Raw genomic sequence first — 14,533 nt, forward strand, 5'->3', positions numbered from 1 at the left:
GTACAAACGCCTTTGATTTGAAAGGAGATGTGATTCAATGTGCATTTACATTTAATTTCTGCTTAAGACTTGTAGATCAGGGCTTCAATCATCGGACACTTTGCTAGAATAAGCTTTTGTACATACAAGCTCAGGTGAATTATTGATCATTGTCAGCTTTGCTTGTGTCTTTCCTTTAAATAATGACTTTCTTTTTCTCACTCATCATTCCTCCCTTTCCTCCTTTACTGCCTCTTAATCTTCTCTCTCAGGGAAAACATTTTGAAGACAGCCAAAGCTCTGGTTGAGGACACAAAGATGCTGGTGTCAGGTGCAGCTTCCGGTCAGGACAAGTTGGCTCAGGCTGCACAATCCTCTGCCAAAACCATTACCCAGCTCACAGATGTGGTCAAACTGGGGGCTACCAGCATTGGCTCCGATGACCCTGAGACGCAGGTTAGCCAGGCGGGTCTCTAGTGGGCCTTTTCAACTTAATAGTATGAATGAACTCAAAACTAAAAAGTCACTTTAGTGCATTTGTTTTTAGTGTTTCTACTGCAAGTCAGACGGTCCAAACTACACCCCAGGTAGTTCCTGGGCCATTAAAAGGACCATAAGATGCTACATTTTAAGTCTCGTTATTTTCCTCTGTTTTGTTTATCTTATTATTCAGTGTGTCTCTTATCAAAAAGAAATTTGTTTTGAATGGCAATAACCTTTCATGGTTTTGTCCCTTCCCCAGTCTGCTTGCTGATAAATCTTTGTTTGTGTCCTTTCCCTAGGTGGTCCTGATAAATGCTGTCAAAGATGTGGCCAAGGCTCTGGCTGAGCTCATTAGTGCCACCAAGTGTGCCTCTGGCAAGGCAGCAGATGATCCGTCTATGTACCAGCTGAAGGGTGCTGCCAAGGTGAGGAGATCAGGGTGTCTGCAGGTCCTGAAACCATGTCATTTAATTTAAACGTCTCCAGTGAGCTTCAATATAGTTAAATATTCAGAAGGGTTTATGTCTTTAATTTATTTCTAAATATTTTAGAAGACAGAATGTTGAGAGTCTTTGGTATTTTAATCTTGTAAGAAATCAAACCAATTACAGAATTATGTTTTCTGACAGACAACAATTACTTTTGTCTTTGTCAATCATGAAAGTAGTCTTATTTCCCAGTATAACTGTTATTAAAAGGGTCTATTAATGAGTCCTAAATCTGAGCACATGAAAGTAGTCACCCTGTCTTCATTCCCCTGCCCAACCTGCCAACCCGCACTATCAACATACTAACCTGAAATACAATATTCTCACTATCTGTTATGCGCCACCATGGCATTACGGTGAACTGTGTATTCAGAGTTGAAGACATGCTGTACATATGTACTGTATACTGTAGCAGACATCCTCCTCCTCCAGGCAATGCCATTAATCAGTCGCAACACCCCTCTTGCTATTATGAAACCGTGTTCACACAAGTTCAACTGAGGTCTGTGTCACAGTAATGTAAATAGCCAGTGAATAGATGCTCCGGATAACAGGAAAGTGGGATATTTCTAATCCAGATAAATCAGCTGAATCCTCGGCTTCAACACATACGCAGTGAAGATTTTCAGAGCCGCAATTCATAAAATCCTCGTGATTGTTCACTGCTCATTATCACCTCCAACTGAAAAAAAAAGCCAGCTTCGCAGTCGGTGACAGCAAAATGTGTTATAAGAACATGTTTCTCACTGTTTTAGATCCTGAGGCGAAAAAGTCTTATAAGAATTTATGGGTGCTGAGCGCCCCCTATCTCTAAGTTTGATGTAGTACATCCTCACAGTTATGTGCCAAGCTCTAATCATAGAAGAAGCCACTTCTCTTGAGCTCACTTACACATGATATAGGGCAAAATATGCTTACAATGTATGGCATGTGCAATATTGTAAATAAGTAGACATGTATAATGCAAGCAGTCCTACTGATGACTCTATAAATCATGACTGATATTACAGATCATAACTTTTTACTCTTTTTTTAGTTATGTCTATCCTTGACTTTGTTTTTTTTATTATTTCTCTTAAGTTGAAATGGATCAAATTATATTATGTGTATATAGTGTGAGAGACTCAGATGGGGTTTGTCATCTAACCTGTGAATTTTGATGGTCATGACATAAAAACAATGTTTTAGTGTTTTACTGCTCTTGCTGTTTAGAAATATTGATATGACTAAATGACTTTCTGTTGTTTTTTTTTTCATATTTTGTGTTCTCGTTTTCTGCCAGGTGATGGTGACCAATGTGACGTCCCTGCTGAAGACGGTCAAGGCTGTGGAGGACGAGGCCACTCGAGGCACCAGAGCGCTGGAGGCCACAATTGAGTGTATCAAACAGGAAATGGCGGTGAGGAAACATGTGCATAGATGGATGTTACACAACAGTGATGTATGAATGTCATATCAGTTTGATGTCTTTGTCTGGAATCACTAATATCAATACGGTAAATACAGATAACATTTGCTCAGTATATTAAAACAAACACCTTCCCATGTGCTCTTTGTAACGTTAAAGGGCAGACACAGTAAACATTCTATTTGTTTTGTTCAGATTCGGCTTTTATCAGCATCCCAGTCAAATTTCTCTTTGTTGCTTCCAGCTGTTTCAATCCAAGGATGCTCCCAACAAGACGACCACACCTGAGGAGTTCATTCGCATGACTAAGGGCATCACCATGGCAACCGCTAAGGCAGTGGCTGCAGGGAACTCTGCCCGGCAGGAGGACATCATCCATACAGCCAACCTCAGCCGCAAGGCCATTTCAGACATGCTTACTACCTGCAAGGTTCTTTTTTTTTTTTTTTACCTTACATATAATGTCTTAATGTTGTTAAATGATACACAATACTGTATATACTATATGTAAGTAAGAACTGGCTTACCTCAGTTATTCCCTCTAAAAATTAAACCAAAATTTAAACAGTTTTGCAACAACAATTTACCTATAAACTAAAGGTCAACATTCCTTGTTTTGCTGTCTTTCAGCAAGCGGCCTATCATGCAGAGGTCAGCGTTGAGGTGAAGAAGAGAGCACTGACGTACGGATCAGAGTGTACAACTGGATACATTGATCTACTGGAACAAGTGCTGTTGGTAAGTTGTACATTGTTGGGAGCTTTTGAATGATTTTATACAAATTTCTCTGTAATTCGGTCTGACATTTGGTGTCTTTTTGTGACATTTTGTAATTTAGTTTAGGTTTGTTCAAATCTGGAAAGAATTATTTGTTTTTGTTGTTACAGTGCAATAATTCCCCTGATTTTAGCAATTTCGGTGAAGGCCATTAGCTCATTTTTGGTAGAGCCTGCAACCAGGAAAATGTGGTCCATATTGTACATTTTTTCAAGTGTTTAATGTGTGTGTGCAGGTGCTGCAGAAGCCCACCGCAGAACAGAAGCAGCATTTGGCGGCTTGCTCCAAACGAGTGGCAGGAGCCGTCACAGAGCTCATCCAGACCGCAGAGGCCATGAAAGGTAATGGCCAAGTACACACCTGCACATACACACACACACAGTGAGCACATCACCTGACTTCACACACTGACTCATTTTACAGTGTTAAATGTGATGTAGTAACTTCTATATTCTTACTAATGAAGCTTCCAACAAAATCTTGCAAACCGTGTTCAGTTGTAGTGGTTGATTTTAGTGGTTGTTTATATTCCTGAGTAGGAGGCTGCTACATCTATTTTCTTCCCAGGAAAATTGTCTCTCAACCAGATCATTCTTTGAACCAAAGACAAACATTCTAATTTCCCAAACAATTGAGAAACAGAAACATTCCTTTAAAGAAACATTTGGTAATATCCCTGTCCTCCTTCTCTTGCCACAGATGGAGGTAAGTTAGCATTGTTTTTCTGTACTGTGACTGATTTCACCAGTTGTGAGCTGCTCAACACATTCTCTTCTCAGCGCTAACATCAATCCATTTAATCTCATCTTGAAATTCAGTTGCTCTCCAAGCTTCCCGAGTACATACAGTCAGCTCCATCCATCATGCTTTGTTTTTACATGCCATCTCATTTAATAAAAAAAAATCACTCCATCTTGCAGTGAATGGCAGTGTGTGGCCTTCATCAGCTATGCATGGGATGTGGTGATATGTGGCACTCGGTTTTTCTGTGTGATCACAGTGTTGGTGCTGTTGTTGTGAGGCATGATCTTTTGACACACTGCTCTCTGAAGCTTTTGTCAGTATCACGGTTTTTAATTTTGTATCTTAATTGCGTGTGTGTGCATGCGTGCCTCAGGTTCGGAGTGGGTTGACCCGGAGGACCCGACTGTGATTGCAGAAACGGAGCTGCTTGGAGCAGCGGCGTCCATCGAAGCGGCAGCTAAGAAGCTGGAGCAGCTCAAACCTCGAGCCAAGCCCAAGGTGAGTGACTAGATGGATGATAAGTCAATAGGACTCTTTCAGTGTATGGTGAGGTGAAGACGGAGATAATTATATCACCAGAGGGTTGTTCTAAAACAGCTACAGCGCTGTAGAAAAGATGGTTTTGTACTGTTTTCAGTGTAATGTTTTAATGCCACATGGCCTGTGATAGGCTTTTCTAGCCAAATAAGAAAATATTCAGTGTGATATCCTACATCACAGGACAGTATGACTAAAAAAAAAAAAGGGAATTTTCATAGTAGATAGTAGATTTATATCTCAATTCTTAGATGCCAATAAAAATGCAGTCACATGGCATTTAAAGTGTGTAATGTCACTTGATTTTTTTTTTTTCATTTTCTATTTTCTATTTATGAGACAACTTTTCCAAGCAAAGTCTTTTTTTTTTTCCTTAACCTTTTTCAGTGTTGTGTGCCTATTTGTTAGCATCTCTGTTTTGTGTTCTGTAGTTATTTAAAGGTACCCTGTGGAGTTTTTGACCTCTAGTAGTGCTAAGAAGCAGATTTTTATGAATGGCTCCTCATTTAGTTTTCCTCATACACATGCACAATGATACACATACATGCACACATGCATGCGAGTGACATGATACGTGGTCCTGCTAATGCTCTCGCATTATTCCACCGATCGACAGTTGGTGTCAAGATACGCAACAATGTGTTAGCAAAGGCAGGTACGAAGAAGACCGCAAGCTAGTAAACATGAATGTCAACAATGAATGATTTAAAATACTTTTTTTTAAACATGGCTTTGCAAATGCATTCAACACATTTATTAGACTCCAAGGATACACACAATGCATTTTGGTGAGTGACTGGTCCACAGGGCACCTTTAAGTCTCAGTGTTAATATTGGGAGCTAGTGTGATTTCACAGTAACAAAATGACACGTTTTGTTGTGACATTCACAGAAAGGGTGCTCTGTCTCTTGTGCTGTCTCCTCCTTGTTCACATACTCCCATCTAAGTTTCTTTGACCTCGATTTCAGACTGACTTAATCAGAGTCTCTTAAGGTGAACTGCCCATAACAATCTAATATGTTCACTTTTTACCCAGTTTAGTATCCATGTCCATTAAAATTTTACCATTTTAATTTTTCTCACTGTAGCTGATTATCTGATACAACGTGAAAACTCACTGAAACCTCCCGCACTGCATCCACATTAGATTATCTTTGGCCATATCCTCTTCTATACGACACATCTGCCACTCCGTCTCCTCCTCCACCCATTCATCCATCTGTGGTAGTTCTAGATAAAGCCTGACCCAGTAAACTGTACGTTCTCTGGCTCCCAGTTAACCCCCTCCTTCCCTCCCTCCCTCCTTCCCTCCCTGCCTGCCCCCACCACCGGAGGCCTTCTCTGCAGGGCTCTGTCTGATATGTTTGATATATTAGGTTGTTATTCAGTCCCAACTATATATCAAACATATTCCTACAGTGTCCCGCTCTGTCTACAGACTTGTGGTGTGAATGTGTTTGTGTGTGGAAGTGTGTGTGTGTGTGTGTTTAAACAGGCAGACTTGAGTAGAACTGGATGTGTACAGTAACACTGAGTCTTGTTTCTTCTTCGTTTACATCTGCAGTAGCTTCTTATCAGCTGTTGCACTTTAATTAGATGTTTTGTATTTGGCCAAGTGAAGCTTTTGGGAGACATCTTTGTTTTTCTTGGTCACAAACTACATCAGTATTGACAAGAAAATGATTAATTAGATGTCTATCACAAAGTCTCTCATACATAGGCAATGGCACCTAAAGGTGCTGAATCAAGTCCATTTTATTTAAATGCAACAATCTAGACTTAACTGTTATTTGGACAGTATAATACTTCTGCACTATTGTTTTAGTGATAAATTGAAGTATTGGAATATGGTTACATTCAGTGAAATTATTTTCCGACTTGAGTTTCGTATCATCAAATGTGACTCACTGAAATGAACACTAGATTCATGTTTTGTTAGTAAAAGAAACAAACTCAAGCCTGGTTAACTGATTGGTTTCCTTTTCCCTCAGCTAGCGGACGAGACGTTGAACTTCGAGGAGCAGATTCTGGAGGCAGCCAAGTCCATCGCTGCAGCCACCAGTGCTTTGGTCAAATCGGCTTCAGCTGCCCAGAGAGAGCTGGTGGCTCAAGGCAAAGTGGGCTCCATTCCAGCCAATGCTGTGGACGATGGACAGTGGTCCCAGGGCCTCATCTCTGCTGTAAGTATGAAAGGTCATTTTATGCATTCACAACTTTGCCAACAAAACGACTTAAACTCTTATTCTTCTGCTTTTCTCTCTGTCAGGCTCGTATGGTAGCAGCAGCAACCAGCAACCTGTGTGAGGCAGCCAACGCCTCTGTGCAAGGCCACGCCAGCGAGGAGAAACTCATCTCCTCAGCAAAACAGGTGGCAGCTTCCACTGCACAGCTGCTGGTGGCCTGTAAGGTGAAGGCTGACCAAGACTCTGAGGCCATGAGGAGACTGCAGGTACAGTCAAACTCCAAACAAGACCGCAATTTAGCTCACTTCCTGCAGCAATCAGCCCTCCTTAACATGGAAAGGGTATCTTATAATAATCATAAGTGTTCCTTGCTTTTTCATGCTGTTTTTTTCTGATGTTCTCTTCTTCCAACAGATCGCTGGGAATGCTGTGAAGAAGGCATCAGACAACCTGGTGCGGGCGGCTCAGAAGGCAGCATTCGATAAATCTGATGAAGACAACGTGGTGGTCAAGACAAAGTTTGTGGGTGGAATTGCACAGGTAAAACTGTCAAACAGCAGTGAATGTTATGATAAGCTCCTGCTGTCTAGATAGGAATTTTCTTCTCTTTTTTCACTTGGTGCTGGTGTATGATCAGGTGTTACATCAGTTAATTACAGATCTATTCTAATCCTACAACAGCTTGCACATTCTGCCCCTATTGACCTTTTTATTACTACTAGAGGTGAGGGATGAGTGAGTTTCTGTTTTTTTTTTTAGGGAATTGAGTAAAATTTGAAAAATATGACATGTGTCAATATTTACTATAATCAGTGTCTTGTGGTGGTTTTGGGTGGGGATACACTGCATACTGTAAATATTAAAGGTAAAAAAATAATTAGAATCCAACAGCTGAAATGTTTAATGCTATGAAGTAAAGGAAATGTTTGTCTGTTTGTGCAGATCATTGCAGCCCAGGAGGAGATGCTGAGGAAGGAGAGAGAGCTGGAAGAAGCCAGGAAGAAACTAGCTCAGATCAGGCAGCAGCAGTACAAGTTCCTGCCCAGCGAGCTACGAGAGGACAACAACTAACGAAGCAAAACAGCCCTCTCTGATGCATACGCTTTGAACCCAGTCTGAGGAGCACATCTGTGTTTGTGTGCAGATTCACGTCCTTTTTAATAATGCACGTGGACAGGTACAGTACGTTGCCTACAGTACAGCAACTTCAGATATGTTGTGACTGATTTTTAACAAACCAGTAACGCCCAAGTCTGCAGTGAACACCGTCCACATCACATCACACGGGGGAGGTCTTAAAGTCAACTGCTGCAAAGTTCGAAATACTACTGTGTGGAACTGACTACTTCAAGAAAACAACTCAACATAAACTGCTTTGACTGACGTAATCTCAAAAAGAATGTGACATGCTCGGGACAAACAGTACAGCTCATACGCTCTCATGTTTGCACAGAAGCTTCTCCTTTGTTTTATAAATTGCAGCTCTAGTTCATAAACTCTTAAGATGAAGAACTGATTGTATCGCCGTTCTTGTCACATAGCAAAACGATTTCAGCTCGGTACTCTGATATTGTATGAATGTGGGCCTTTTATGCTCTGTGAAACGTGTTCACATCCAATCCGGCACCTTAATATCTGTTCGAATCATGTAAATCACATGACCGTGGCGTGTCTTGTAATTCAGTGGTCATTAACCCTAATACGAAGGATGTTTTGCATACTGGTGTTTCTTGGACCATACTGTAAATTTCAATAATGGAAGGTTGTTTTTTTTGGAAATCTCTGTAATGTAGACAGTAATATGAGCATCATACTTTCTTATTTGACTTTTTTATGCTGGTATTAATGGGCTCTACATGCTAAATTACCATCTTTTTTTCTTTTTCTTTTTTTTTTTAAGGTACAACAAATTCTGCATGTTCGTCCAAAAAAAAAAACAAAACAAAAAAAAACAAACCTTTGAATATAGGTGTCATTGTGTGCAGCCGCTGAGACCCCAGTACGATGTTTTTCATTATGTTACCATGTGAATGCTTTTCTACACAGGACGACATATTACCATAGAAGGAATATTTATTACTTCAGAGTATTTTTAGCAGAGAGGGGTCTTTCAGGGGCAGTTAATTACCGTCACTAGCAGAGCCTGTGGTGCTACAGATAGCTATCAGGCAAGAAAACCGATCCCAATCCTTCCTGTCTTTTTTTTTTTATTTCTGAACATTTCAGGTATTGAGACATGCATACATACAGTATAAACTGGATTTGACCATGATGCAATAACATGGATGGTGCGTTAGGGGGCAGTGTTGGTTTCCCTTACACCCTGTACAATGCAAGTAATAATGTAGGAGATGATATTGTATAATTGAGTGCTTATTTTGCTCTCAATATAAAATATAGTTTGGGTAACCAGGCAGGTTGAATTTGGCTACATTAACATGCAAAATAAGAATACCTGGAAATACCTCAGACATCTTGAATCAGCTGAATGTCAATGCGGTGCCGCTTCTTTGACTATATGCACTCTGTGTGCTTTGTCTCCCAGCGGATTTACTTTACTGCTCTTCATTGACCCGACTACATGTTCTCAGCAATACTCAATCATCGCCAGGAGTTCACCTCCAATTCTGTCAATTCAGGAACCAAAATCAAAATTCAAGAACATAATCACTTAGCAATAAGCTCATTCTAACAAATAAAACATTGTCAGACTTGAGGTTGTGCAATTTGCAGTTCCAAGGTACATTTGAAATGAATTGACTGCGACACTAATCACTTCTATCTTTCTTTGTCATCCGCCAGTCTCTGAATTTAAGGGTGCTTCTTTGGTGCGACTTGACTGAATATACTACTTGCTGCAATAGAAGAACCTTTTTGTTTACCGAATTTGATTGTAGTGCGTTTGGTTCCTTTGTCTTACTATATGGGCTGTCTTTCAATATTAAACTACAGTATGTTGTAAGATTAGGTCCTGCTGTGAAAATGCATGGCTTTGCGCTTCAGATGCATCTCTTGTTTATACAGCCACAGAATGAAGCTTTTAAGGATGCACTGAGTGATTTTGTGACCTCCACATACAGTACAGACAGTATACAGCTACAAATAGCTACAGACAGATCTTTACTTTTTCGTCGGGTCTGGAATTCAGAAGTGTTTTCTGGCGTTGTATTTTGTGTGTGAGTGTGTGGGAGGGGAGGGGGGAGGGGTGTCCACTGCTCATCAGTCAAGTCTGTAGTGTTATTATTAGTGCCTTAGTCCGTAGCCCATACAGTGTCTGGTCTGCTTGAGTGACAGTTTCACCTCATCAGTTAATAGAAGTTAATGAACAAGCAATTGTTTGGGAATGTAGGTTCATGTCTGTGGGGTTTCAAACATTTAACATACTGTTCCTTCAAGTGCTGAACCAGCGGCATCTCCTCTATCTTCTCTCTTTCTGCCACATGTAAGGCTTTTAGGGGATGACGGAGGAACTGTCCGCCAGTCACAAAATGTGTTGCTGTTTAAAGTTTACCATCAGTATATATATATAAATATAAGTATGTATATTATATATATATGAACACATTTTTGTACTGCATTCCATGGGCATGTACCACAGTGCTTCTAAACTACAACAGACTGGAGATTTGGGTCTGTCAACTGCTTTATTGTATGTTATGAAGTCACAGAAAGTTTATGGTTGGGCTTTTTTTTTTCTCTCTCTCATGCTTTTAAGCCTCTATGAAAGATAAATGTGATACGAACATTTCGATATATCTGTCACCATTAAGATGTTGTGACGCATTTCAAAGATGTGGAGTAATTGAAGTTGTTCCATATGTTTTACCCTAAACAGAAATAAAAAAAAAAAAATTATGAAGTTGCTACAATAAAGATAACATACAATATAAAAGATATTTATCTGGCCTCGATACAACTATTTTTTGTATTCACTGAAAATAAAGCATTTCAATGTAAGTGTGTCTTGATTTTCTTGTGTTTTATTTTGTGTGTGTGTGTGCAATCTGAGTTGCAGTTTGATTTTACACTTCATCATATCCTCACTTTCTGGTGTGTGAACACAAATTTTAGATTTGAGAGCTGCATTAGTCTCACATTATAGAATTTGACTATAAAACTGTGCATGTGCATCTAACCTGGCTTTGAAGAAAGATTGTGAAATGAGCTTGAGCAAGGGGAAAAATGTAAGAGAATTTATTGATCGCAATAAATAAATACAAGCCACATAAATTAATCAAGATTACTTAGCTCCGTAATCATCTCACCCTTCTTCACATCCCAGCTGTCAAGAGTAATTAGACAGAGTTGAATACATCTTTATATTTACAAAAAAAACTGATGTTCACTTGATTTCACTTCAAAATATTTTGAAGCTTAAAAGGCATAATTACATCCCTCTCAAGCTCACACATCTGAAACAGTATTCAGTATATTTTCTCCATGTCTTCACAATATTTCAACAGCAGCACTAACATAATGCACAACCACTACGTTCTCCAGTCCCAGCGAATAACACAGAGGTGAGTTCTGGCAAGCGAACAAGGTCCTCCATGTGTCTGTTAGTTTAGTGTCAGGACAAGATGGTATGTCTAAGTCAGCACAAAACCTGAAGCTATATTGAGTCCAGGCTATGCACTGAGACCCATGCTAAATTTGTCCGGCTCTAAAATTTGAGGAGGCAATGTCAATTACAAGTGGCACAGCTGCTCCCGGCACTGCTTTTAAACCCCGGAATCCGTTTTCTGCCACATTCTCCTTAAGTCAATTCTTTAATGCTACTACTGTATATGCAAGTCAGAGAAACCAAATCTCAGTGACTCCTTTTGTTCTTTCTTTTCCTGTTGCATCTGACTTGTAACAAGAGGCCCTGTTAAATTGACTTGGCTGAGGGGGAGACAGCAAAACCCCTGTATCCAGGAGCTTAGCTTAAGGAATTAGAGCATTCAATTTAATGTGGCCAAGCAGCTGATAGAATAGAACTCATCCATTATTTTTGTCCTAAATCTAATTATAATAAAAGTCAGAAAGCGGGTACAGTTACTGATGACTACAGCTAGCTAAATACCAAGGTTAAAGGCTTCATCAACTGAAGACACTTGTTTTCACTCCAAGATTACCTGCCCTGACTTGAAGGCGCCACAGGCACAAACAGTTTAATTTATTTTTTTCTCAGCCACAGCTTATTATTACTTTACATCTTCCTTTCAATAAAATGATCAATGTCACATCAGGTTGATGGCTGCTGTTACTCCACCAATGGAAAATGACACACCAATGACATAATGTAATGAGCCAAGGAGCCGTGATCCTACACACTGTACACACAGAAGTAAACATGCTCATCACACTGATATATTTACATGACCTCACATGTGAACTCCGCACATCTACACCGATATGATGAGCTCAATTAATTTGAATCACAGTAAAAGACAAAGTGTGACTCAGACGGGTTGAGTGGAGCACCAATGTATTCTCACAATACTTTTAACTGAGGAGGAAGTGAGAAATTCCAGTCTAGACGCTTACCATGAAATCATCGTCATACTCTTTTTTTTTTTTGTCTAGGAGTTGCTCATCCAGCTGTCTCACCACATTTATGATGAACTGTTTAAATAGCATGTCTGGCTGACACTGAAGTTTGATTTAACTGTGCATGTGCTTGCTTGCTGATGGCCATTTTCCCATCACACCTACAAATTGTTAAATTCTTTTGGCAGTGCAACATGATAGAAAACCCACAGTTACAGAGAACATCACAAACACTCTGTGTTTAGATTTATGAGTTTTTCACGACAGTAAATCAGTGATGCATACAGAGCCATCAACAGACAATGTCACCTAATCAAATCCAATTTCAGAGCTCTTTAAACTTCACATGTGGCTCTTCAGAAGCCATAACATCATTGTTATAGGCCTGCATGCTTCCATGCATGATGGGAATTCTGGGAATACTGTGGGGTGTTTCATTTATCACACCCTGTCTGACTGATGGCTTTAACAGCGTCTCTGCCACACAATGAAACTTTTTCTCCACTGTCAGGAGGAATTTTTTGAAAGGCTTCATCTTTATCTTTTAGCAATCATTTGATATAAGGAATTTCTGGGTGAACAAAAGAGATGTTTTGTATAAAAATATGCGATTGATTTCCATTGAAGAATACTCAAGAAGTTTGGTTTAAGACACTTGTATTTGAGAAATAAAACCTTTTTTTAGCACATTTACACAGGTCTGGAAATGGCCAGTGAAAGAAAAATGTGTGTGAACTGAAGATATGTAGGATTGGTATGAATAAAACAATGTGACAAAAGGTTCCACAGAACTGTGAAGATGACCACTTCATTGTAGGCAAACATGCTGTCATAATATAAAATTCACATTTTTGCTGCAAGTATAAATATCACATACAGTGTTGTGTCAAAAAGACACAACTTTTAACATATTTTGGAAGTATTTCCTGACCAATGAAATACTTCCAAAACCCCTAACTGAATCTGAGTAAATCATTAATTGTTGGACAGGTACAGTGTGGCAATGTTCATCTCTATCTATCCACAGTGCTAGGGTGACATGGATTGCGCCATGAGCCTCTCTGATCTCTGTATATGACAGGCATGCCTGGCTGGCTGCTAAACAGTCCACAAAACACATGGTGGGATGACAACACAGGGACAGCTGACTGTCTTAAAAAAGCTCAGCAGAAAGGATATCAGGCTGGACCACCAAAGTGATGAAATATAGGATTAAAAAAGCAGAAAATGGGACAAACAAATGAATAAAGAACAAACATATCAAGTAGGAAAAATCTGAAATTATCACATCATAATTCAGCTAAAAGTAGCAGTTTGTTGGATCCTCTGCAAGTTTTTTTTTCCTTCACCTGTTCAAACCAAGAGGCATTTACGCAATCATTACTGAGTCAAGACTTATTCAGCTCTGTATATACAGTATCTACCAAGACATGGAAAATTTAAAAGTGATAGCCAAGAGTTTTTTTGTATGACTGATCATTTACTTTTTCTTACCAATTCCAAAGGCACCAAAGTCCTATTTGAAAGGCATTGAATCCCCCTTTTCTAAAAGTCAGACTCAGTAAGGGGAGTGGTCATTAAGGGCATGAGGCCAGAGAGGACAGAGTCGAGCAGGTGTTCTTCAAGGAGTAAGATCCCAAAAATATGCACTCAACAAAACACAAGCAGAACATTGGGGACAAGGGGAGAGAGAGAGAGGATGATAAAGTCCAAAGACTCATTTGGGGCTGATCTGGCTTTAGGCCAGCAAGGCAGTGCTGTTCATATAGTGTTACATAACAGTAATGTATATCCAATACTATCCCATACTATGACACTAGTTATTCATTTCAGCCATTCAGCTCATATTTAATGATCTTTGGAGATTTCCTCTTCTTCTCTTGGTCTAATTTCTCTTACATGTATAGAAATTAATAACTGTAGTCGACAGTCAACTATTATTACTCAACCCTCCTCCAGTCCCGACCACAGGTTGTGTGTGTGACAGCTGCGGCTGAACCGGTGGCCCTGTGAATTATAACAGAGGCACAGAGGGGGCTGTTGAAATGCCAAAGCCTCTGTATCCTCTACTGTGCACGACAGCATATTCACTGCTGCCCATTTGAGATATAACTCTCAGGCATGTATTAACTAAGAGAGGAGTTGGACAAGCTTGATGATATACCTCTACAGTGAGCAAAGCCTATCTGATTGCTGTTCGGATGTTGAACTATGCTGTGAGGGAGCGGCTGAAATGATCCCTGGAAGACAAACAAGCTGTACTGGCTAATATGACACCCCTTGGAGGGAGAGGAACTTTCACAGGGGCTTATCCAATCACATATATTTGCTTTGTCTTAATAGCTCTGGTGCGCTGAGTGTTGTAACAATTAATTCTTTTGCTGATCTCTGTTGAAATATT

General features: G+C 39.8%; 1 protein-coding gene across 3 annotated transcripts in view; it reads left to right on the forward strand.

Moving 5' to 3' along the window:
• tln2a (talin 2a) overlaps positions 1-10,543 on the forward strand; it is a 96,009-nt gene extending 85,466 nt beyond the window's left edge. For 2 of the 3 annotated variants that reach the window (XM_044345606.1, XM_044345614.1), the window contains exons 48-59: positions 252-435; positions 762-887; positions 2,233-2,349; positions 2,603-2,788; positions 2,989-3,096; positions 3,371-3,476; positions 3,835-3,840; positions 4,253-4,377; positions 6,409-6,597; positions 6,684-6,866; positions 7,015-7,140; positions 7,543-10,543. In XM_044345606.1, coding sequence (XP_044201541.1) covers positions 252-435; positions 762-887; positions 2,233-2,349; positions 2,603-2,788; positions 2,989-3,096; positions 3,371-3,476; positions 3,835-3,840; positions 4,253-4,377; positions 6,409-6,597; positions 6,684-6,866; positions 7,015-7,140; positions 7,543-7,671 — 1,585 coding nt within the window. In that variant the 3' untranslated portion in view covers positions 7,672-10,543. The remainder of the gene's footprint in view (positions 1-251; positions 436-761; positions 888-2,232; positions 2,350-2,602; positions 2,789-2,988; positions 3,097-3,370; positions 3,477-3,834; positions 3,841-4,252; positions 4,378-6,408; positions 6,598-6,683; positions 6,867-7,014; positions 7,141-7,542) is intronic. The other variant, XM_044345623.1, reaches the window with a different exon arrangement.
• The last annotated feature ends 3,990 nt before the right edge of the window (positions 10,544-14,533 follow it).

This window comes from Thunnus albacares, chromosome 1 (assembly GCF_914725855.1).
Source record: "Thunnus albacares chromosome 1, fThuAlb1.1, whole genome shotgun sequence".
NCBI classification, from domain to species: Eukaryota; Metazoa; Chordata; class Actinopteri; order Scombriformes; family Scombridae; genus Thunnus; species Thunnus albacares.